Source organism: Phyllobates terribilis, unplaced genomic scaffold (assembly GCF_046119375.1).
Source record: "Phyllobates terribilis strain yellow unplaced genomic scaffold, ASM4611937v1 Scaffold_7__3_contigs__length_470593459, whole genome shotgun sequence".
In the NCBI taxonomy this organism is placed as follows: domain Eukaryota; kingdom Metazoa; phylum Chordata; class Amphibia; order Anura; family Dendrobatidae; genus Phyllobates; species Phyllobates terribilis.
In genome coordinates, this window is record NW_027362767.1 from 281,366,780 (window position 1) to 281,392,211 (window position 25,432).

Consider the following 25,432-nt stretch of genomic DNA (forward strand, 5'->3'; position numbering starts at 1 on the left):
CACTGTGTGCTGCGAGGATTCGCCGTTATGAGACCCGGTAGCGGAGGGTATGTATACGTTATACATACCCCCGGCCATTCAGTGCCGCCTCGCTCCATACACTTGTATAGACCGAGGCCACGGCCTGTCTAGTGACGTGGACGGTCAGTGGGTGTGTCCAACTAGAAGGCACGGCCTTGCTCAATAAAAGTGCATGGAAAGTGAGGCCGCGCCCACTGGCCGGGGGTATGTATAACGTATACACACCCTCCGTTACCGGGTCTTATACCGGCGAATCCCCGCAGCGCACAGTGCCTGCTCTGGGGGGATTCATAAGTCTGCAGTCACACAGAGTGACACACAGAGTGACTGCAGACTTATCACTTTTGACCGGACAACCCCTTTAAGGCTTGTATTTTGTAGATGTGTTTTACTTGACAGTTCTTACAAGTGTGGAAGGCATAGTGAACAGTACCTACCATGTGTTTATCCACACAAGTGGGGCTAGTCAGCCATTTCTGCAGCGATGGTGTCTACCAGATCGGGATCTGCTGATCATTAGCAGCTCTCGGCTTTGACCCACAGATGCGGGCACAGGAAAGTTTACCTTAGTGATACAACATTGGTCATCTAATCAGTTGCATCAATTGTTCTATCATAGTCTGTAGTAAGATTCATGGCTCCTCGTACACGGTGAGATCACATTCAGATGAAGGAATGGACACACACTTGTATGATTAGATATTACTTTCAACTCAAGAAGCCAAGAAATAAACACAACTATAACCTGCAACATCACATTTATTGTGTAATTCCTTCATAACGTGAAATAGTTTGGGAATGTAACCCTTCATAAAATAGGAATGACAATGAAATATTTACAGAAAAGTTTTACAGAACCATTCACAAAAAAAGCTACAAGACAATTGAAAGTGCGCCAAAGGTCACAGGATTAAATGTTGGCAGCCTACAGAGCATAAAACACCCCGATGTTCTCACCGGCACATGACTGAACCATCGATCAAGACCACGGAGAGGATAAAGGGGCTCGTCTTAAAATGGAGGTTTCCCCAGGACATCCACAGAAGTCACAGAAAGTGGAGTCCATGACTGGGAAGATCCATATACAGATGAAATAAGAAGTGTTCAGTACGGAGCCTTACATCTCTCCAGCTATACACCTTCTTCAGGACGGTGCACAGGGTGAGGTGCTCAGCTCAGATCTTTCACAGCTTCATTAAGGCCTTCATTCATTTTTAATAGGAAATGTTACAACGCTTTATTATACCTCCACCATTGTGAAAATTGGAAGCTCCAAGAAAGACCACAGGGACTGGCTGCCTTTAGATGTCAGGAAGAAACAATGGGGAGATTTACTAAGCAACATGTGATACAATTCTGTTCCAAAATGACCCAGAAAATAGATCACATCGTTAATAAGACTTCATATGCACCTGAAATATTCTACCAGATTATAATACACTCCCAACTTCAAAACGTTTTCTTCAACTTTTTCCTTAACTACACGGTACTTTGTATTAAACTTTATGAGGGGGTACGATCATTCAGAGCATCGGGGACCCATGGTCCTTGAATGGTTTCAGAAACTAAAAATAATAATCATGTTACAAAGAGCAGTATAGGTGCAAGACATGGGCAAATAGAGAATCATTTTTCATTTAAAATTTTAAAAAATAAAATGGGCCAGTTTTATTTTCAAGAAATAGCATCACATTTGTGCTTAGGTTGCTGCTGGTATTGCTGGTGGCCCCAAAATACAAGATCCAGCTCATAAGCAAGAGAGGGACTGTTGCTAGAAAGAAAAAAACATCCCTTTTTCACTTCTGAAAACTCCTTTAAAGGAATCTATTGCCATTGGACACAGAATCATTTACCAATGTACGTGGTAATCCAGCTGCTCCTATGGATTTGGTCATCAGCTCATGCAGAAGTTACCGCTTATGTTTAGGTCCCCATACACATTAGATGGCTGTTGGCCAAAAGATGCTTTACAACTCTCCCGTAAACAGGAGGAAACCACTGACAGACATCTCTACCAGCGGCTCCGGGAGAACAAAGTAATCGGCAGACTGAAATCCGGACATCTCCCCTGACAATTAGCTGGCTGATACCCCATACACATTGGAGCGATGGCCGAACCCATTGATTTTGGCGGGTGTGGGTGACATTAGCGTAAAAGTGTATTGGGGGCTTTACTCTATACCAGATATGTGACTGGTCTGGGGATACGATTGTATCAGACTATATAGAGGGGGAGCTCCCGCTAAGTCGTAGCACAGAAGCCGCGACTCTACAGGCTCATTGTGGGGAAATACTGACATGTCCATTCCCATTACTGGTCCTCCATGTTCTTGTATAGCCACATCCCCATACGTGAGCCTGCACCTTTCTATGTGTCCCTCACTCCCTGTTAACAAGGCACTATACATATGCATTCACTTGTCAGTATAGAATTGCCCTTCATCTATGCCATGCCACTAAATGTCTATTTACAGCCACCTTCCTAGAAAGGTGAATTATAATTGGATAGTTTGATGCCTTGATACTAACTACATAAAACACTGGTAAACAGCTGTAACTAAAATGAATATTCCTATAATCAGTTAATAAATACTACAATACAGTGCGGAATCCATTCGTCTGGTCCTAGTACAGTCCTTCCATCCAAGTTCATGCACTTCTTGAACCGTCCTCTTCTCACACGTCTCATAGATTCACCATTGTAATGAGAAGTGCCTTCAGCTTATTCCGCATTTACACCAGCCGGTAAGACTTCAGTACTATGGCGGGCACAGGAAGCTTTACACTAGTTCCTTCATGTACAGTCCTTTTCTTATATAAATAGACAAAGGATGCAAAAGCTCTGATGGTTTCTTGCAGACATCACTTCTAGCGGTTGTACAGCACAGGGGATAAAGACACTTGTCTGCAGAGTTCCCAGCAGAAAACTAATGGAGTGATTCGGTATGGATCCTCTTCACTAAAGCACACTGTGGAATGTACTCCTTATCCTCCCTGGCAAAACCATCGGCATCTTTCCTTGGACCAGCCATGGAACGTGATTGCGTGATCCTGGGAAAAGAAATATAAAGTGCTGGTATAAAAATTAGAAAGTCAGATAAAATAAATTGACCCCAATGTAGACTGTGTCAATGGTAAGTACAGCTTCCATCACTCATGCAGCTGGTCAATAATAATTAGAATTTTATGGGTTTTGTTTCCTACTTCCCCATGATACATTCTTGGAGATGGATCGTCACTGGACCATTGCATCTTTCTAGGTAGAAAGGTTCACACTCCTAAAGCTCGCATAATGGTTGCTGATGGAGGGGCATGCAACCAGACCTGTCCATCACTCCTCTGATTGAAAGACACTGCAAGTAGGAAAGCAGTTTCTCCATTGGAGGAAATTTTTGGACAGGTCTGGTCACGCGCTCGTCCATCAATGGCTGTTGACCAGACCTGTCCATCACTCCTCTGATTGAAAGACACTGCATGTAGGAAAGCAGTTCCTCCATTGGAGGAAATTTATGGACAGGTCTGGTCACGTGCTTGTCCATCAATGGTTGTTGACCAGACCAGTCCATCACCCTCCTCTGATTGAAAGACACTGCATGTAGGAAAGCAGTTTATCCATTGGAGGAAATTTCTGGACAGGTCTGGTCACGAGCTCGTCCATCAATGGTTGTTGACCAGACCAGTCCATAAATTTCCTCCAATGGAGAAACTGCTTTCCTACATGCAGTGTCTTTCAGTCAGACAGGAGACAGGACAGGAGAGAGGTGCAGGAGAAGAACCACAAAATATACCCCCAACACACTTATGAAGAAGGAGCGGCCATGTCATCACTTGTAATCCCTTAAGTTTGGCTTCACACCATCCTGAGGGCTTGGGGGGACTATTTAGAGTTTTCACAGATCTCATCTACAGACATTGTAATTCTTTTGGACCTTCTAATTATGCCGATGTTCAGAGTCATCAAGCAAAGCTTTATTTTCTCCAGTATGTGGTATTTTGTCTAACGTGAGACAATTTCCACGTCATCAGAATACAGCAATCTTACAGTAAATGATAATAACACAGTGCTGCACTAAATTAGTCCCGGCTCAGCTGTATCACCAGAACAATAAGAAATAAAGCCGCCATATAAATCTACACCTAAAAACTCTATAGTCTATAGCTTTGTGAGTGTGACATGAAGAAAACTCTGACAGATCACAATCTTATTATATTCTGTTGAATGGCACTCTTCACATCTTTTATTCCCATACTACCTATTCTTTACCCCTCTTACCCATCCCAAAAGCCATTAAAAATCTTAAGCACTGCTTCTTCTGAGCTGAATACATGCACACGGAGCATTACAGCTAACCCCTACACCCTCTCAGGAGCAGGTAGGCGAGATGACAATTCCTAATGGTTCTGCCAATCCCTGAATAAAAGGGTCTACAAGTACACATCACTGTATGTAAGAAGGTCATCAGCCGAACACAGAAGTAGGGTATAATAAGAGCTACGCAAATATAGGGTCTATGTGACTGTACACAGGAGCGCTGCACATTAGTGTGTGTGTGACTGTACACAGGAGCGCTGTACATTAGTGTGTGTGTGTGACTGTACACAGGAGCGCTGTACATTAGTGTGTGTGACTGTACACAGGAGCGCTGCACATTAGTGTGTGTGTGACTATACACAGGAGAGCTGTACATTAGTGTGTGTGTGTGACTGTACACAGGAGCGCTGTACATTAGTGTGTGTGTGACTGTACACAGGAGCGCTGCACATTAGTGTGTGTGTGACTGTACACAGGAGCGCTGTACATTAGTGTGTGTATGTGACTGTAAACAGGAGCGCTGCACATTAGTGTGTGTGTGTGACTGTACACAGGAGCGCTGTACATTAGTGTGTGTGTGTGACTGTACACAGGAGCGCTGTACATTAGTGTGTGTGTGACTGTACACAGGAGCGCTGCACATTAGTGTGTATGTGACTGTACACAGGAGCGCTGTACATTAGTGTGTGTGTGTGACTGTACATATGAGCGCTGTACATTAGTGTGTGTGTGACTGTACACAGGAGCGCTGTACATTAGTGTGTGTGTGTGACTGTACACAGGAGCGCTGTACATTAGTGTGTGTGACTGTACACAGGAGCGCTGCACATTAGTGTGTGTGTGACTATACACAGGAGAGCTGTACATTAGTGTGTGTGTGTGACTGTACACAGGAGCGCTGTACATTAGTGTGTGTGTGACTGTACACAGGAGCGCTGCACATTAGTGTGTGTGTGACTGTACACAGGAGCGCTGTACATTAGTGTGTGTATGTGACTGTAAACAGGAGCGCTGCACATTAGTGTGTGTGTGTGACTGTACACAGGAGCGCTGTACATTAGTGTGTGTGTGACTGTACACAGGAGAGCTGTACATTAGTGTGTGTGTGACTGTACACAGGAGAGCTGTACATTAGTGTGTGTGTGACTGTACACAGGAGCGCTGTACATTAGTGTGTGTGTGACTGTACACAGGAGCGCTGTACATTAGTGTGTGTGTGTGTGTGTGACTGTACACAGGAGCGCTGTACATTACTGTGTGTGTGTGACTGTACACAGGAGCGCTGTACATTAGTGTGTGTGTGTGACTGTACACAGGAGCGCTGTACATTAGTGTGTGTGTGTGACTGTACACAGGAGCGCTGTACATTAGTGTGTGTGTGTGACTGTACACAGGAGCGCTGCACATTAGTGTGTGTGTGACTGTATACAGGAGCGCTGTACATTAGTGTGTGTATGTGACTGTAAACAGGAGCGCTGCACATTAGTGTGTGTGTGTGACTGTACACAGGAGCGCTGTACATTAGTGTGTATGTGACTGTACACAGGAGCGCTGTACATTAGTGTGTATGTGACTGTACACAGGAGCGCTGTACATTAGTGTGTATGTGACTGTACACAGGAGCACTGTACATTACTGTGTGTGTGACTGTACACAGGAGCGCTGTACATTAGTGTGTGTGTGACTGTACACAGGAGCGCTGTACATTAGTGTGTGTGTGTGTGACTGTACACAGGAGCGTTGTACATTACTGTGTGTGTGTGACTGTACACAGGAGCGCTGTACATTACTGTGTGTGTGACTGTACACAGGAGCGCTGTACATTAGTGTGTGTGTGTGTGACTGTACACAGGAGCGCTGCACATTAGTGTGTGTGTGACTGTATACAGGAGCGCTGTACATTAGTGTGTGTGTGACTGTACACAGGAGCGCTGTACATTAGTGTGTGTGTGACTGTATACAGGAGCGCTGTACATTAGTGTGTGTGACTGTACACAGGAGCGCTGTACATTAGTGTGTGTGTGACTGTACACAGGAGCGCTGTACATTAGTGTGTGTGTGACTGTGCACATGAGCGCTGTACATTAGTGTGTGTGTGTGACTGTACACAGGAGGGCTGTACATTACTGTGTGTGTGTGACTGTACACAGGAGCGCTGTACATTAGTGTGTGTGACTGTACACAGGAGCGCTGCACATTAGTGTGTGTGTGAGTGAGTGTACACAGGAGCGCTGTACATTAGTGTGTGTGTGACTGTACACAGGAGAGCTGTACATTAGTGTGTGTGTGACTGTACACAGGAGCGCAGTACATTAGTGTGTGTGTGTGTGACTGTACACAGGAGGGCTGTACATTACTGTGTGTGTGTGACTGTACACAGGAGCGCTGTACATTAGTGTGTGTGTGTGACTGTACACAGGAGCGCTGCACATTAGTGTGTGTGTGAGTGAGTGTACACAGGAGCGCTGTACATTAGTGTGTGTGTGACTGTACACAGGAGCGCTGTACATTAGTGTGTGTGTGTGACTGTACACAGGAGAGCTGCACATTAGTGTGTGTGTGACTGTACACAGGAGCGCTGTACATTAGTGTGTGTGACTGTACACAGGAGCGCTGCACATTAGTGTGTATGACTGTACACAGGAGCGCTGTACATTAGTGTGTGTGTGACTGTACACAGGAGCGCTGTACATTAGTGTGTGTGTGACTGTACACAGGAGCGCTGTACATTAGTGTGTATGTGACTGTACACAGGAGCGCTGTACATTAGTGTGTATGTGACTGTACACAGGAGCACTGTACATTACTGTGTGTGTGACTGTACACAGGAGCGCTGTACATTAGTGTGTGTGTGTGTGACTGTACACAGGAGCGCTGTACATTAGTGTGTATGTGACTGTACACAGGAGCGCTGTACATTAGTGTGTGTGTGACTGTACACAGGAGCGCTGTACATTAGTGTATGTGACTGTACACAGGAGCGCTGTACATTAGTGTGTATGTGACTGTACACAGGAGAGCTGTACAGTAGTGTTTATGTGAGTGTACATAGGAGCGCTGTACATTAGTGTGTGTGTGACTGTACACAGGAGCGCTGTACATTAGTGTGTGTGTGACTGTACACAGGAGCGCTGTACATTAGTGTGTGTGAGTGTACACAGGAGCGCTGTACATTAGTGTGTGTGTGTGTGACTGTACACAGGAGCGCTGTACATTAGTGTGTGTGTGACTGTACACAGGAGCGCTGTACATTAGTGTGTATGTGACTGTACACAGGAGCGCTGTACATTAGTGTGTATGTGACTGTACACAGGAGCGCTGTACATTAGTGTGTATGTGACTGTACACAGGAGCACTGTACATTACTGTGTGTGTGACTGTACACAGGAGCGCTGTACATTAGTATGTGTGTGACTGTACACAGGAGCGCTGTACATTAGTGTGTGTGTGTGTGACTGTACACAGGAGCGCTGTACATTACTGTGTGTGTGTGACTGTACACAGGAGCGCTGTACATTACTGTGTGTGTGTGACTGTACACAGGAGCGCTGCACATTAGTGTGTGTGACTGTATACAGGAGCGCTGTACATTAGTGTGTGTGTGACTGTACACAGGAGCGCTGTACATTAGTGTGTGTGTGACTGTATACAGGAGCGCTGTACATTAGTGTGTGTGACTCACACAGTAATGTACAGCTCTCCTGTGTACACTCACTCACACACTAATGTACAGCGCTCCTGTGTACAGTGAGTGTACACAGGAGAGCTGTACATTAGTGTGTGTGTGACTGTATACAGGAGCGCTGTACATTAGTGTGTGTGTGACTGTACACAGGAGCGCTACACATTAGTGTGTGTGTGACTGTATACAGGAGCGCTGTACATTAGTGTGTGAGTGAGTGTACACAGGAGCGCTGTACATTAGTGTGTGTGTGACTGTATACAGGAGCGCTGTACATTAGTGTGTGTGTGACTGTACACAGGAGCGCTGTACATTAGTGTGTGTGACTGTACACAGGAGAGCTGCACATTAGTGTGTGTGTGACTGTACACAGGAGCGCTGTACATTAGTGTGTGTGTGACTGTACACAGGAGCGCTGTACATTAGTGTGTGTGTGACTGTACACAGGAGCGCTGTACATTAGTGTGTATGTGACTGTACACAGGAGCGCTGTACATTAGTGTGTATGTGACTGTACACAGGAGCGCTGTACATTAGTGTGTATGTGACTGTACACAGGAGCACTGTACATTACTGTGTGTGTGACTGTACACAGGAGCGCTGTACATTAGTGTGTGTGTGTGACTGTACACAGGAGCGCTGTACATTAGTGTGTATGTGACTGTACACAGGAGCGCTGTACATTAGTGTGTGTGTGACTGTACACAGGAGCGCTGTACATTAGTGTGTATGTGACTACACAGGAGCGCTGTACATTAGTGTGTGTGTGACTGTACACACGAGCGCTGTACATTAAGTGTGTGTGTGACTGTACACAGGAGCGCTGTACATTAGTGTGTGTGTGACTGTACACAGGAGCGCTGTACAGTAGTGTGTGTGTGACTGTACACAGGAGCGCTGTACATTAGTGTGTGTGTGACTGTACACAGGAGCGCTGTACATTAGTGTGTGTGTGACTGTACACAGGAGCGCTGTACATTAGTGTGTGTGTGTGACTGTACACAGGAGCGCTGTACATTAGTGTGTGTGTGTGACTGTACACAGGAGCGCTGCACATTAGTGTGTATGTGACTGTACACAGGAGCGCTGCACATTAGTGTGTGTGTGTGACTGTACACAGGAGCGCTGTACATTAGTGTGTGCGAGTGTACACAGGAGCGCTGTACATTAGTGTGTGTGACTGTACACAGGAGCGCTGCACATTAGTGTGTATGTGACTGTACACAGGAGCGCTGTACATTAGTGTGTGTGTGACTGTACACAGGAGCGCTGTACATTAGTGTGTGTGTGACTGTACACAGGAGCGCTGTACATTAGTGTGTATGTGACTGTACACAGGAGCGCTGTACATTAGTGTGTATGTGACTGTACACAGGAGCGCTGTACATTAGTGTGTGTGTGTGACTGTACACAGGAGCGCTGTACATTAGTGTGTGTGTGTGACTGTACACAGGAGCGCTGTACATTAGTGTGTGTGTGTGACTGTACACAGGAGCGCTGTACATTAGTGTGTGTGTGTGACTGTACACAGGAGCGCTGTACATTAGTGTGTGTGTGACTGTACACAGGAGCGCTGTACATTAGTGTGTGTGTGTGACTGTACACAGGAGCGCTGTACATTAGTGTGTGTGTGTGACTGTACACAGGAGCGCTGCACATTAGTGTGTGTGTGACTGTATACAGGAGCGCTGTACATTAGTGTGTGTATGTGACTGTAAACAGGAGCGCTGCACATTAGTGTGTGTGTGTGACTGTACACAGGAGCGCTGTACATTAGTGTGTGTGTGTGACTGTACACAGGAGCGCTGTACATTAGTGTGTATGTGACTGTACACAGGAGCGCTGTACATTAGTGTGTATGTGACTGTACACAGGAGCGCTGTACATTAGTGTGTATGTGACTGTACACAGGAGCACTGTACATTACTGTGTGTGTGACTGTACACAGGAGCGCTGTACATTAGTGTGTGTGTGACTGTACACAGGAGCGCTGTACATTAGTGTGTGTGTGTGTGACTGTACACAGGAGCGTTGTACATTACTGTGTGTGTGTGACTGTACACAGGAGCGCTGTACATTACTGTGTGTGTGACTGTACACAGGAGCGCTGTACATTAGTGTGTGTGTGTGTGACTGTACACAGGAGCGCTGCACATTAGTGTGTGTGTGACTGTATACAGGAGCGCTGTACATTAGTGTGTGTGTGACTGTACACAGGAGCGCTGTACATTAGTGTGTGTGTGACTGTATACAGGAGCGCTGTACATTAGTGTGTGTGACTGTACACAGGAGCGCTGTACATTAGTGTGTGTGTGACTGTACACAGGAGCGCTGTACATTAGTGTGTGTGTGACTGTGCACATGAGCGCTGTACATTAGTGTGTGTGTGTGACTGTACACAGGAGGGCTGTACATTACTGTGTGTGTGTGACTGTACACAGGAGCGCTGTACATTAGTGTGTGTGACTGTACACAGGAGCGCTGCACATTAGTGTGTGTGTGAGTGAGTGTACACAGGAGCGCTGTACATTAGTGTGTGTGTGACTGTACACAGGAGAGCTGTACATTAGTGTGTGTGTGACTGTACACAGGAGCGCAGTACATTAGTGTGTGTGTGTGTGACTGTACACAGGAGGGCTGTACATTACTGTGTGTGTGTGACTGTACACAGGAGCGCTGTACATTAGTGTGTGTGTGTGACTGTACACAGGAGCGCTGCACATTAGTGTGTGTGTGAGTGAGTGTACACAGGAGCGCTGTACATTAGTGTGTGTGTGACTGTACACAGGAGCGCTGTACATTAGTGTGTGTGACTGTACACAGGAGAGCTGCACATTAGTGTGTGTGTGACTGTACACAGGAGCGCTGTACATTAGTGTGTGTGACTGTACACAGGAGCGCTGCACATTAGTGTGTATGACTGTACACAGGAGCGCTGTACATTAGTGTGTGTGTGACTGTACACAGGAGCGCTGTACATTAGTGTGTGTGTGACTGTACACAGGAGCGCTGTACATTAGTGTGTATGTGACTGTACACAGGAGCGCTGTACATTAGTGTGTATGTGACTGTACACAGGAGCACTGTACATTACTGTGTGTGTGACTGTACACAGGAGCGCTGTACATTAGTGTGTGTGTGTGTGACTGTACACAGGAGCGCTGTACATTAGTGTGTATGTGACTGTACACAGGAGCGCTGTACATTAGTGTGTGTGTGACTGTACACAGGAGCGCTGTACATTAGTGTATGTGACTGTACACAGGAGCGCTGTACATTAGTGTGTATGTGACTGTACACAGGAGAGCTGTACAGTAGTGTTTATGTGAGTGTACATAGGAGCGCTGTACATTAGTGTGTGTGTGACTGTACACAGGAGCGCTGTACATTAGTGTGTGTGTGACTGTACACAGGAGCGCTGTACATTAGTGTGTGTGAGTGTACACAGGAGCGCTGTACATTAGTGTGTGTGTGTGTGTGACTGTACACAGGAGCGCTGTACATTAGTGTGTGTGTGACTGTACACAGGAGCGCTGTACATTAGTGTGTATGTGACTGTACACAGGAGCGCTGTACATTAGTGTGTATGTGACTGTACACAGGAGCGCTGTACATTAGTGTGTATGTGACTGTACACAGGAGCACTGTACATTACTGTGTGTGTGACTGTACACAGGAGCACTGTACATTACTGTGTGTGTGTGACTGTACACAGGAGCGCTGTACATTAGTGTGTGTGTGTGTGACTGTACACAGGAGCGCTGTACATTACTGTGTGTGTGTGACTGTACACAGGAGCGCTGTACATTAGTGTGTGTGTGTGACTGTACACAGGAGCGCTGCACATTAGTGTGTGTGACTGTATACAGGAGCGCTGTACATTAGTGTGTGTGTGACTGTACACAGGAGCGCTGTACATTAGTGTGTGTGTGACTGTATACAGGAGCGCTGTACATTAGTGTGTGTGACTCACACAGTAATGTACAGCTCTCCTGTGTACACTCACTCACACACTAATGTACAGCGCTCCTGTGTACAGTGAGTGTACACAGGAGAGCTGTACATTAGTGTGTGTGTGACTGTATACAGGAGCGCTGTACATTAGTGTGTGTGTGACTGTACACAGGAGCGCTACACATTAGTGTGTGTGTGACTGTATACAGGAGCGCTGTACATTAGTGTGTGAGTGAGTGTACACAGGAGCGCTGTACATTAGTGTGTGTGTGACTGTATACAGGAGCGCTGTACATTAGTGTGTGTGTGACTGTACACAGGAGCGCTGTACATTAGTGTGTGTGTGACTGTACACAGGAGAGCTGCACATTAGTGTGTGTGTGACTGTACACAGGAGCGCTGTACATTAGTGTGTGTGTGTGACTGTACACAGGAGCGCTGTACATTAGTGTGTGTGTGACTGTACACAGGAGCGCTGTACATTAGTGTGTATGTGACTGTACACAGGAGCGCTGTACATTAGTGTGTATGTGACTGTACACAGGAGCGCTGTACATTAGTGTGTATGTGACTGTACACAGGAGCACTGTACATTACTGTGTGTGTGACTGTACACAGGAGCGCTGTACATTAGTGTGTGTGTGTGACTGTACACAGGAGCGCTGTACATTAGTGTGTATGTGACTGTACACAGGAGCGCTGTACATTAGTGTGTGTGTGACTGTACACAGGAGCGCTGTACATTAGTGTGTATGTGACTACACAGGAGCGCTGTACATTAGTGTGTGTGTGACTGTACACACGAGCGCTGTACATTAAGTGTGTGTGTGACTGTACACAGGAGCGCTGTACATTAGTGTGTGTGTGACTGTACACAGGAGCGCTGTACAGTAGTGTGTGTGTGACTGTACACAGGAGCGCTGTACATTAGTGTGTGTGTGACTGTACACAGGAGCGCTGTACATTAGTGTGTGTGTGACTGTACACAGGAGCGCTGTACATTAGTGTGTGTGTGTGACTGTACACAGGAGCGCTGTACATTAGTGTGTGTGTGTGACTGTACACAGGAGCGCTGTACATTAGTGTGTGTGTGTGACTGTACACAGGAGCGCTGCACATTAGTGTGTATGTGACTGTACACAGGAGCGCTGCACATTAGTGTGTGTGTGTGACTGTACACAGGAGCGCTGTACATTAGTGTGTGCGAGTGTACACAGGAGCGCTGTACATTAGTGTGTGTGACTGTACACAGGAGCGCTGCACATTAGTGTGTATGTGACTGTACACAGGAGCGCTGTACATTAGTGTGTGTGTGACTGTACACAGGAGCGCTGTACATTAGTGTGTGTGTGACTGTACACAGGAGCGCTGTACATTAGTGTGTATGTGACTGTACACAGGAGCGCTGTACATTAGTGTGTATGTGACTGTACACAGGAGCGCTGTACATTAGTGTGTGTGTGTGACTGTACACAGGAGCGCTGTACATTAGTGTGTGTGTGTGACTGTACACAGGAGCGCTGTACATTAGTGTGTGTGTGTGACTGTACACAGGAGCGCTGTACATTAGTGTGTGTGTGTGACTGTACACAGGAGCGCTGTACATTAGTGTGTGTGTGACTGTACACAGGAGCGCTGTACATTAGTGTGTGTGTGTGACTGTACACAGGAGCGCTGTACATTAGTGTGTGTGTGTGACTGTACACAGGAGCGCTGTACATTAGTGTGTATGTGACTGTACACAGGAGCGCTGTACATTAGTGTGTATGTGACTGTACACAGGAGCGCTGTACAGTAGTGTGTATGTGAGTGTACACAGGAGCGCTGTACATTAGTGTGTGTGAGTGTACACAGGAGCGCTGTACATTAGTGTGCGTGTGACTGTACACAGGAGCGCTGTACATTAGTGTGCGTGTGACTGTACACAGGAGCGCTGTACATTAGTGTGCGTGTGACTGTACACAGGAGCGCTGTACATTAGTGTGCGTGTGACTGTACACAGGAGCGCAGTACATTAGTGTGTATGTGACTGTACACAGGAGCGCTGTACATTAGTGTGTGTGTGACTGTACACAGGAGCGCTGTACATTAGTGTGTATGTGACTGTACACAGGAGCGCTGTACATTAGTGTGTGTATGACTGTACACAGGAGCGCTGTACATTAGTGTGTGTGAGTGTACACAGGAGCGCTGCACATTAGTGTGTGTGTGTGTGTACACAGGAGCGCTGTACATTAGTGTGTGTGTGACTGTATACAGGAGCGCTGTACATTAGTGTGTGTGTGACTGTACACAGGAGCGCTGTACATTAGTGTGTGTGAGTGTACACAGGAGCGCTGTACATTAGTGTGTATGTGACTGTACACAGCAGCGCTGTACAGTAGTGTGTGTGACTGTACACAGGAGCGCTGTACATTAGTGTGTGTGTGACTGTACACAGGAGCACTGTACATTAGTGTGTATGTGACTGTACACAGGAGCGCTGTACATTAGTGTATGTGACTGTACACAGGAGCGCTGCACATTAGTGTGTGTGTGTGACTGTACACAGGAGCGCTGCACATTAGTGTGTGTGTGAGTGTACACAGGAGCGCTGTACATTAGTGTGTGTGTGACTGTATACAGGAGCGCTGTACATTAGTGTGTGTGTGACTGTACACAGGAGCGCTGTACATTAGTGTGTGTGAGTGTACACAGGAGCGCTGTACATTAGTGTGTGTGACTGTACACAGGAGCGCTGCACATTAGTGTGTATGTGACTGTACACAGGAGCGCTGTACATTAGTGTGTGTGTGACTGTACACAGGAGCGCTGTACATTAGTGTGTATGTGACTGTACACAGGAGCGCTGTACATTAGTGTGTATGTGACTGTACACAGGAGTGCTGTACATTAATGTGTATGTGACTGTACACAGGAGCGCTGTACATTAGTGTGTGTGTATGACTGTACACAGGATCGCTGCACAGTAGTGTGTGTGTGAGTGTACACAGGAGCGCTGCACATTAGTGTGTGTGTGAGTGTACACAGGAGCGCTGCACATTAGTGTGTGTGTGTGAGTGTACACAGGAGCGTTGCACATTAGTGTGTATGTGACTGTACACAGGAGCGCTGTACATTAGTGTGTATGTGACTGTACACAGGAGCGCTGTACATTAGTGTGTATGTGACTGTACACAGGAGCGCTGTACAGTAGTGTGTATGTGACTGTACACAGGAGCGCTGTACATTAGTGTGTGTGTGAGTGTACACAGGAGCACTGTTCATTAGTGTGTGTGTGACTGTACACAGGAGCGCTGTACAGTAGTGTGTGTGACTGTACACAGGAGCGCTGTACATTAGTGTGTGTGTGAGTGTACACAGGAGCGCTGTACATTAGTGTGTGTGTGAGTGTACACAGGAGCGCTGTACATTAGTGTGTGTGTGACTGTACACAGGAGCGCTGTACATTAGTGTGTGTGTGACTGTACACAGGAGCGCTGTACATTAGTGTGTGTGACTGTACACAGGAGCGCTGCACATTAGTGTGTGTGTGACTGTACACAGGAGCGCTGTACATTAGTGTGTGTGTGTGAGAGACTGTACACAGGAGCGCTGTACATTAGTGTGCATGTGTGAGACTGTACACAGGAGCGCTGCACATTAGTGTGTGTGTGACTGTACACAGGAGCGCTGTACATTAGTGTGTGTGTGACTGTACACAGGAGCGATGTACATTAGTGTGTGTGTGACTGTACACAGGAGCGATGTACATTAGTGTGTGTGTGACTGTACACAGGAGCGATGTACATTAGTGTGTGTGTGACTGTACACAGGAGCGCTGTACATTAGTGTGTGTGTGACTGTACACAGGAGCGCTGTACATTAGTGTGTGTGTGACTGTACACAGGAGCGCTGCACATTAGTGTGTGTGTGACTGTACACAGGAGCGCTGCACATTAGTGTGTGTGTGACTGTACACAGGAGCGCTGTACAGTAGTGTGTGTGTGACTGTACACAGGAGCGCTGTACATTAGTGTGTATGTGACTGTACACAGGAGCGCTGTACATTAGTGTGTATGTGACTGTACACAGGAGCGCTGTACATTAGTGTGTGTGTGACTGTACACAGGATCGCTGTACATTAGTGTGTGTGTGACTGTACACAGGAGCGCTGTACATTAGTGTGTGGGTGACTGTACACAGGAGCGCTGCACATTAGTGTGTGTGTGACTGTACACAGGAGCGCTGCACATTAGTGTGTGTGTGACTGTACACAGGAGCGCTGCACATTAGTGTGTGTGTGACTGTACACAGAAGCGCTGCACATTAGTGTGTGTGTGACTGTACACAGGAGCACTGTACATTAGTGTGTGTGTGACTGTACACAGGAGCGCTGCACATTAGTGTGTGTGTGACTGTACACAGGAGCGCTGCACATTAGTGTGTGTGACTGTACACAGGAGCGCTGTACATTAGTGTGTGTGACTGTACACAGGAGCGCTGTACATTAGTGTGTGTGTGACTGTACACAGGATCGCTGTACATTAGTGTGTGTGTGACTGTACACAGGAGCGCTGTACATTAGTGTGTGTGTGACTGTACACAGGAGCGCTGTACATTAGTGTGTGTGTGACTGTACACAGGAGCGCTGTACATTAGTGTGTGTGTGACTGTACACAGGAGCGCTGTACATTAGTGTGTGTGTGTGTGACTGTACACAGGAGCGCTGCACATTAGTGTGCGTGTGACTGTACACAGGAGCACTGTACATTAGTGTGTGTGTGACTGTACACAGGAGCGCTGTACATTAGTGTGTGTGTGTGTGACTGTACACAGGAGCGCTGCACATTAGTGTGCGTGTGACTGTACACAGGAGCACTGTACATTAGTGTGTGTGTGACTGTACACAGGAGCGCTGCACATTAGTGTGCGTGTGACTGTACACAGGAGCACTGTACATTAGTGTGCGTGTGACTGTACACAGGAGCACTGTACATTAGTGTGTGTGTGACTGTACACAGGAGCACTGTACATTAGTGTGTGTGTGACTGTACACAAAAGCGCTGCACATTAGTGTGTGTGTGACTGTACACAGGAGCGCTGTACATTTCTGACTTGTAAATGGAACAATGTAAAACTAGGAAAATGACCCTGCCGCAGCCCCCTTAAATATGTATGTTTAATATGTCCTCATACCTGGGGCAGCCTAACAAAGGGAAACTTAATATAAAAATTTATACCTCAGACACTCAGCTTTCTTCAGTGAGAATTCGTTGGGGAGGTGAAGGAGGACTGTGGAGGAAATGAAAAAACAATGTTAATAGAAGTAATACTTGTAAGTATAAGACAGTAGTAGTAACAGCTGAACAATGTGGTGTGGTCAGATGCCTATAATATACACAAGTGCATCTCACTAAATTATAATCTAATCAAAAATTACATTTATTTCAGTTCTTCAATACAAAAAGTGAAGCTCATATATTATATAGAGTCATTACAAACAGAGTGCTCTATTCCAAGTGTTTATTTCTGTTAATGTTGATGATTGTGGCTTACAGCCAATGAAAACACAAAAGTCATTATCTCAGTAAATTAAAATAATTAACAAAAAGCACCTGCAAAGGCTTCCTAAGTGTTTAAAAAGGTCCCTTATTCTGTTTCAGTAGGCTCCACAATCATGGGGAAGACTGCTGACTTGACAGATGTCCAGAAGGTAGTCACTGACACACTCCACAAGGTCCCAGAGTCCCAATTTTCATTTGGAAATCAAGGTCAACATTAACAGAAACTTACGGAGATGCACCTGTATATTGATTGTGTGTATGTATATATATATGTATATATGTATGTATGTACAGTACAGACCAAAAGTTTGGACACACCTTCTCATTTAAAGATTTTTCTGTATTTTCATGACTATGAAAATTGTACATTCACACTGAAGGCATCAAAACTATGAATTAACACATGTGGAATTATATACTTAACAAAAAAGTGTGAAACAACTGAAAATATGTGTTATATTCTAGGTTCTTCAAAGTAGCCACCTTTTGCTTTGATGACTGCTTTGCACACTCTTGGCATTCTCTTGATGAGCTTCAATAGGTAGTCACCGGAAATGGTCTTCCAGCAATCTTGAAGGAGTTCCTGGAGATGCTCAGCACTTGTTGGCCCTTTTGCCTTCAATCTGCGGTCCAGCTCACCCCAAACCATCTCGATTGGGTTCAGGTCGGGTGACTGTGGAGGCCAGGTCATCTGGCGTAGCACCCCATTACTCTCCTTCTTGGTCAAATAGCCCTTACATAGCCTGGAGGTGTGTTTGGGGTCATTGCCCTGTTGAAAAATAAATGATGGTCCAACTAAACGCAAACCGGATGGAATAGCATGCCGCTGCAAGATGCTGTGGTAGCCATGCTGGTTCAGTATGTCTTCAATTTTGAATAAATCCCCAACAGTGTCACCAGCAAAGCACCCCCACACCATCACACCTCCTCCTCCATGCTTCACGGTGGGAACCAGGCATGTAGAGTCCATCCGTTCACCTTTTCTGCGTCGCACAAAGACACGGTGGTTGGAACTAAAGATCTCAAATTTGGACTCATCAGACCAAAGCACAGATTTCCACTGGTCTAATGTCCATTCCTTGTGTTATTTAGCCCAAACAAGTCTCTTCTGCTTGTTGCCTGTCCTTAGCAGTGGTTTCCTAGCAGCTATTTTACCATGAAGACCTGCTGCACAAAGTCTCCTCTTAACAGTTGTTGAAGAGATGTGTCTGCTGCTAGAACTCTGTGTGGCATTGACCTGGTCTCTAATCTGAGCTGCTGTTAACCTGCGATTTCTAAGGCTGGTGACTCGGATAAACTTATCCTCAGAAGCAGAGGTGACTCTTGGTCTTCCTTTCCTGGGGCGGTCCTAAAGTGAGCCAGTTTCTTTGTAGCGCTTGATGGTGTTTGCAACTGCACTTGGGGACACTTTCAAGGTTTTCCCAATTTTTCGGACCGACTGACCTTCATTTCTTAAAGTAATGATGGCCACTCGTTTTTCTTTACTTAGCTGCTTTTTTATTGCCATAATACAAATTCTAACTGTCTATTCAGTAGGACTATCAGCTGTGTATCCACCAGACTTCTGCAAAACACAACTGATGGTCCCAACTCCATTTATAAGGCAAGAAATCCCACTTATTAAACCTGACAGGGCACACCTGTGAAGTGAAAACCATTTCCGGTGACTACCTCTTGAAGCTCATCAAGAGAATGCCAAGAGTGTGCAAAGCAGTCATCAAAGCAAAAGGTGGCTACTTTGAAGAACCTAGAATATAAGACATATTTTCAGTTGTTTCACACTTTTTTGTTAAGTATATAATTCCACATGTGTTAATTCATAGTTTTGATGCCTTCAGTGTGAATGTACAATTTTCATAGTCATGAAAATAGAGAAAAATCTTTAAATGACAAGGTGTGTCCAAACTTTTGGTCTGTACTGTATATATATATATGTATGTATGTATATATACATATATATACATATATATATATATATATATATATATATATATACATATATATATACATATATATATATATATATATATATATATATATATATATATATATATATATATATATATATATATACATATATATACACAGTACAGACCAAAAGTTTGGACACACCGTCTCATTTAAACATTTTTCTGTATTTTCAGGACTATGAAAATTGTACATTCACACTGAAGGCATCAAAACTATGAAATAACATGTGGAATTATATACTTAACAAAAAAGTGTGAAACATCTGAAAATATGTCTTATATTCTAGGTTCTTCAAAGTAGCCACCTTTTGCTTTGATGACTGCTTTGCACACTCTTGGCATTCTCTTGATGAGCTTCAAGAGGTAGTCACCGGAAATGGTTTTCACTTCACAGGTGTGCCCTGTCAGGTTTAATAAGTGGGATTTCTTGCCTTATAAATGGGGTTGGGACCATCAGTTGTGTTGTGCAGAAGTCTGGTGGATACACAGCTGATAGTCCTACTGAATAGACTGTTAGAATTTGTAATATGGCAAGAAAAAAGCAGCTAAGTAAAGAAAAACTAGCGTCCATCATTACTTTAAGAAATGAAGCTCAGTCAGTGCGAAAAATTGGGAAAACTTTGAAAGTGTCCCCAAATGCAGTTGCAAAAACCATCAAGCGCTACAAAGAAACTGGCTCATATGAGGACCGCCCCAGGAAAGGAAGACCAAGAGTCACCTCTGCTTCTGAGGATAAGTTTATCCGAGTCACCAGCCTCAGAAATCACAGGTTAACAGCAGTTCAGATTAGAGACCAGGTCAATGCCACACAGAGTTCTAGCAGCAGACACATCTCTTCAACAACTGTTAAGAGGAGACTTTGTGCAGCAGGACTTCATGGTAAAATAGCTGCTAGGAAACCACTGCTAAGGACAGGCAACAAGCAGAAGAGACTTGTTTGGGCTAAAGAACACAAGGAATGGACATTAGACAAGTGGAAATCTGTGCTTTGGTCTGATGAGTCCAAATTTGAGATCTTTGGCTCCAACCACCGTGTCTTTGCGAGGCGCAGAAAAGGTGAACGGATGGACTCTACATTCCTGGTTCCCACCGTGAAGCATGGAGGAGGAGGAGGTGTGATGGTGTGGGGGTGCTTTGCTGGTGACACTGTTGGGGATTTATTCAAAATTGAAGGCATACTGAACCAGCATGGCTACCACAGCATCTTGCAGCGGCATGCTATTCCATCCGGTTTGCGTTTAGTTGGACCATCATTTATTTTTTAACAGGACAATGACCCCAAACACACCTCCAGGCTGTGTAAGGGCTATTTGACCAAGAAGGAGAGTGATGGGGTGCTACGCCAGATGACCTGGCCTCCACAGTCACCAGACCTGAACCCAATCGAGATGGTTTGGGGTGAGCTGGACCGCAGAGTGAAGGCAAAAGGGCCAACAAGTGCTAAGCATCTCTGGGAACTCCTTCCGGTGACTACCTCTTGAAGCTCATCAAGAGAAATGCCAAGAGTGTGCAAAGCAGTCATCAAAGCAAAAGGTGGCTACTTTGAAGAACCTAGAATATAAGACATATTTTCAGTTGTTTCACACTTTTTTTGTTAATCTTTAAATGAGAAGGTGTGTCCAAACTTTTGGTCTGTACTATATATATATACACACGTTCGTACAGTTATGGCTGAATGTGTTGACACCCTTGAAATTGTTCCAGAAAATAAAGTATTTACCCCTGAAAATTATTGCAGTTACACAGGTGTCGTTATATACACGTTTAGTCCCTTAGTGTGTATTGGAACAACACAAAACAAACAGAGAGAAAAAGGCAAATTAGACATAATTTCACACAAAACCCCAAAAATGGACCAGATAAAATTGTTGGCACCCTCAACTTAATATTTGGTTGCTCATCGTTTGGAATAAATAACTGCAATCAATCGCTTCCTATAACCATCAACAAGCTTCTTACCCCTCTCAACCTGGAATTGACCACTTCTTCTGCAAACTGATCCAAGTCTCTCATATTTGAATGCGCTTTCTCCCAACAGAAATGTTAAGATCTCTCGATAGGTATTTAATGGGATTTCGATCCGGACTAATTTGTGCCCACTTCAATCAGTGGCCATTGCTAGAAATGGCATTATAACCTTTTTGCAGACTGATAGATCTCAATTACTTTGTTTCTCATTTGTTTCTGAATTTCTTTGGATCGCAGCATGATGTCTAACTTTTGAGGATCTTTTGGTCTACTTTACTTTGTCAGGCAGGTCCAATTTAGTGATTTCTTGATTGAGAACAGATGTGGCAGTAATCAGGTCTGTGTGTGGCTAGTGACTGAGCTTCACAAAGAACCACAGTTAATTTATGTTTTAAGTGGGGGGCAATTACTGTTTTACACAGGGCCCTGTAGGTTTGGATTCCTTTTTCCCTTAATAATAACGACCTTAATTTAAAAACTGCATTTTGTGATTACTTGTGTTATCTTTGTCTAATATTTAAATGTGTTATGTGACCTGAAACATTTACATGTGACAAACAGGTAAAAGAATAAGAAATCAGGAAGGGGCAAAAAGTTTTTTTCACACTAATATAATATATATTATCTATCTATCTATATGCAGTATCAGCTGTGTGTTCTCCCACTTGAGGCCATTTGGCCCCCTGATAATGCAGGATCACTTTCTGTACATGCAGTAAATGCCCTGTACATACTACAGTAAGACACCCTAGTGTTGTCTGTGCCGTCGCTATAATTTGCTGCATGAAGGTACATACAGATGTGATTACTTCATTTTTTTTTAATTTCTTTAAATTTGTACAGCTTGTAATGATTCCAATTTAGTACAATACCATGCAGGGCCGGCTCCAGGTTTTTCTGGGCCCCGGGCGAAAAAGTCTCAGTGGGCCCCTTTAACACAAACTATGATTCATGATGCACAGATACCGCAGAGAAATATACACTGCTCAAAAAAATAAAGGGAACACTCAAATAACACATCCTACATCTGAATGAATGAAATATTCTCATTGAATACTTTGTTCTGTACAAAGTTGAATGTGCTGACAACAAAATCACACAAAAATCATCAATGGAAATCAAATTTATTAACCAATGGAGGCCTGGATTTGGAGTCACCTCCAAAATTAAAGTGGAAAAACACACTACAGACTGATCCAACTTTGATGTAATGTCCTTAAAACAAGTCAAAATGAGGCTCAGTATTGTGTGTGGCCTCCACGTGCCTGTATGACCTCCCTACAATGCCTGGACATGCTCCTGATGAGGCTGAGTATTGTGTGTGGCCTCCACGTGCCTGTATGACCTCCCTACAATGCCTGGACATGCTCCTGATGAGGTTGAGTATTGTGTGTGGCCTCCACGTGCCTGTATGACCTCCCTACAACGCCTGGGCATGCTCCTGATGAGGCTGAGTATTGTGTGTGGCCTCCACGTGCCTGTATGACCTCTCTACAACGCCTGGGCATGCTCCTGATGAGGTTGCGGATGGTCTCCTGTGGGATCTCCTCCAGGATGGCACATCAATGCGAGCTGTGGCAAGAAGGTTTGCTGTGTCTGTCAGCGTAGTGTCCAGAGGCTGGAGGCGCTGCCAGGAGACAGACCAGTACACCAGGAGATGTAGAGGTGGCCGTAGGAGGGCAACAACCCAGCATCAGGACCGCTACCTCTGCCTTTTTGCAAGGAGGAAGAGGAGGAGCACTGCCAGGGCCCTGCAAAATGACCTCCAGCAGGCCACAAACATAGTTACATAGTTTATAAGGCCGAAAAAAGACCAGCGTCCATCCAGTTCAGCCTATTTCTTGTGCACTGCAGCTATTCCGCAGCGTTGATCCAGGGGAAGGCAAAAAAAAACCATGCGGTATAGGCCAATTTACATCATTGAAGAAAAATTCACTTCCCAACACCAATCTGGCAGTCAGATTAAATCCCTGGATTAATTAACTATCACTAAGCATAAGATGTAATTTTATTGTTCTCAAGAAAGGCGTCCAGGCCTCTCTTGAACTCATTAAGTGACAAACGTGCATGTGTCATCACAAACGGTTAGAAACCGACTCCATGAGGGTGGTATGAGGGCCCGACGTCCACAGATGGGGGTTGAGCTCACAGCCCAACACCGTGCAGGACGCTTGGCATTTGCCACAGAACACCAGGATTGGCAAAGTCCCACTGGCGCCCTGTGCTCTTCACAGATGAAAGCAGGTTCACACTGAGCGCATGTGACAGACGAGACAGAGTCTGGAGACGCCGTGGAGAACGATCCGCTGCCTGCAACATCCTTCACCATGACGGGTTTGGCAGTGGGTCAGTAATGGTGTGGGGTGGCATTTCTTTAGAGGGCCGCACAGCCCTCCATGTGCTCGCCAGAGGTAGCCTGACTGCCATTAGGTACCGAGATGAGATCCTCAGATCCCTTGTAAGACCATATGCTGGTGCGGTTGGCCCTGGGTTCCTCCTAATGCAGGATAATGCCAGACCTCATGTGGCTGGAGTGTGTCAGCAGTTCCTGCAAGATGAAGGCATTGAAGCTATGGACTGGCCCGCCTGTTCCCCAGACCTGAATCCGAATTGAGCACATCTGGGATATCATGTCTCGCTCCATACACCAACGTCACATTGCACCACAGATGTCCAGGAGTTGGCGGATGCTTTAGTCCAGGTCTGGGAGGAGATCCCACAGAAGACCATCCGCAACCTCATCAAGAGCATGTCCAGGAATTGTAGGGAGGTTGTACAGGCACGTGGAGGCCACACACAATACGGAGCCTCATTTTGACTTGTTTTAAGGACATTACACCAAAGTTGGATCAGCCTGTAGTGTGTTTCTCCACTTTAATTTTGGGGGTGACTCCAAATCCAGGCCTCCATTGGTTAATAAATTTGATTTCCATTGATGATTTTTGTGTGATTTTGTTGTCAGCACATTCAACTTTGTACAGAACAAAGTATTCAATGAGAATATTTCATTCATTCAGATCTAGGATGTGTTATTTGAGTGTTCCCTTTATTTTTTTGAGCAGTGTATATATAGATATATATATATATATATATATATATATATATATATATATATATGTACAATGCAAAGATTTCACTTCTTATATTACATGAGTGATATTATTGTAAATTCTACAATAGCTCAGAAACCGGTGAATTGTTCCACACAGTATACTGGCCCCCATAAAATGCTCCATATGGAATACTGGCCCCCATAAAATGCTCCATACGGAATACTGGCCCCCATATAACGCTCCATACGGAATACTGGCCCCCATATAACGCTCCATACAGAATATTGGCCCCCATAAAACGCTCTGTACAGGATACCGGTCCCCTTATAATGCTCCATGCAGGCTGTGCCCCCCACATAATGCCCTATGCTGTCTGTTCCCCCCTTATAATGTCCCATGCAGGCTGTTCCCCCTCCTTCTAATGCCCCATGCAGGATGTCACCCCCCATATAATGCCCCATGCAGGATGTCCCTTTCCCCTATCATATAATGCCCCATGCAGGATATTACCCCCCTCTCTTTAAAATACCCCATGCAGGATGTCACCCCCCTCTTTATAATGCCCCATGCAGGATGTCCCTTTCCCCCACCATATAATGCCCCATGCAGGATATCACCCCCCTCTCTTTAAAATGCCCCATGCAGAATATCACCCCGCTCTCTTTAAAATGCCCCATGCAGGATGTCACCCCCCTTCTTTATAATGCCCTGTGCAGGATGTCACCCCCCCATATAATGCCCCATGATATCACTCCCCCATATAATGCCCCATGGAGGATGTCACCCACCCCATATAATGCCCCATTCAGGATGTCACCCCCCCATATAATGCCCCATGCAGGATATCACCCCCCATATAATGCCCCATGCAGGATGTCACCCCCTCATATAATGCCCCATGCCTCCATACATTAAAAAAAAAATCA

The 25,432-nt window shown here is 45.3% G+C and overlaps 1 protein-coding gene across 4 annotated transcripts in view; it reads right to left on the reverse strand.

The window, feature by feature from the left end:
• Nucleotides 1-762: 762 nt before the first annotated feature.
• OPHN1 (oligophrenin 1) overlaps nt 763-25,432 on the reverse strand; it is a 155,054-nt gene continuing 130,384 nt past the window's right edge. For all 4 annotated transcript variants that reach the window (XM_073640914.1, XM_073640918.1, XM_073640917.1 and 1 more), the window contains 2 exons: nt 17,192-17,243; nt 763-3,072 (listed from right to left, as the gene is read on the reverse strand). In XM_073640914.1, the coding sequence (XP_073497015.1) occupies nt 17,201-17,243 (43 nt within the window). In that variant the 3' untranslated portion in view covers nt 763-3,072; nt 17,192-17,200. The remainder of the gene's footprint in view (nt 3,073-17,191; nt 17,244-25,432) is intronic.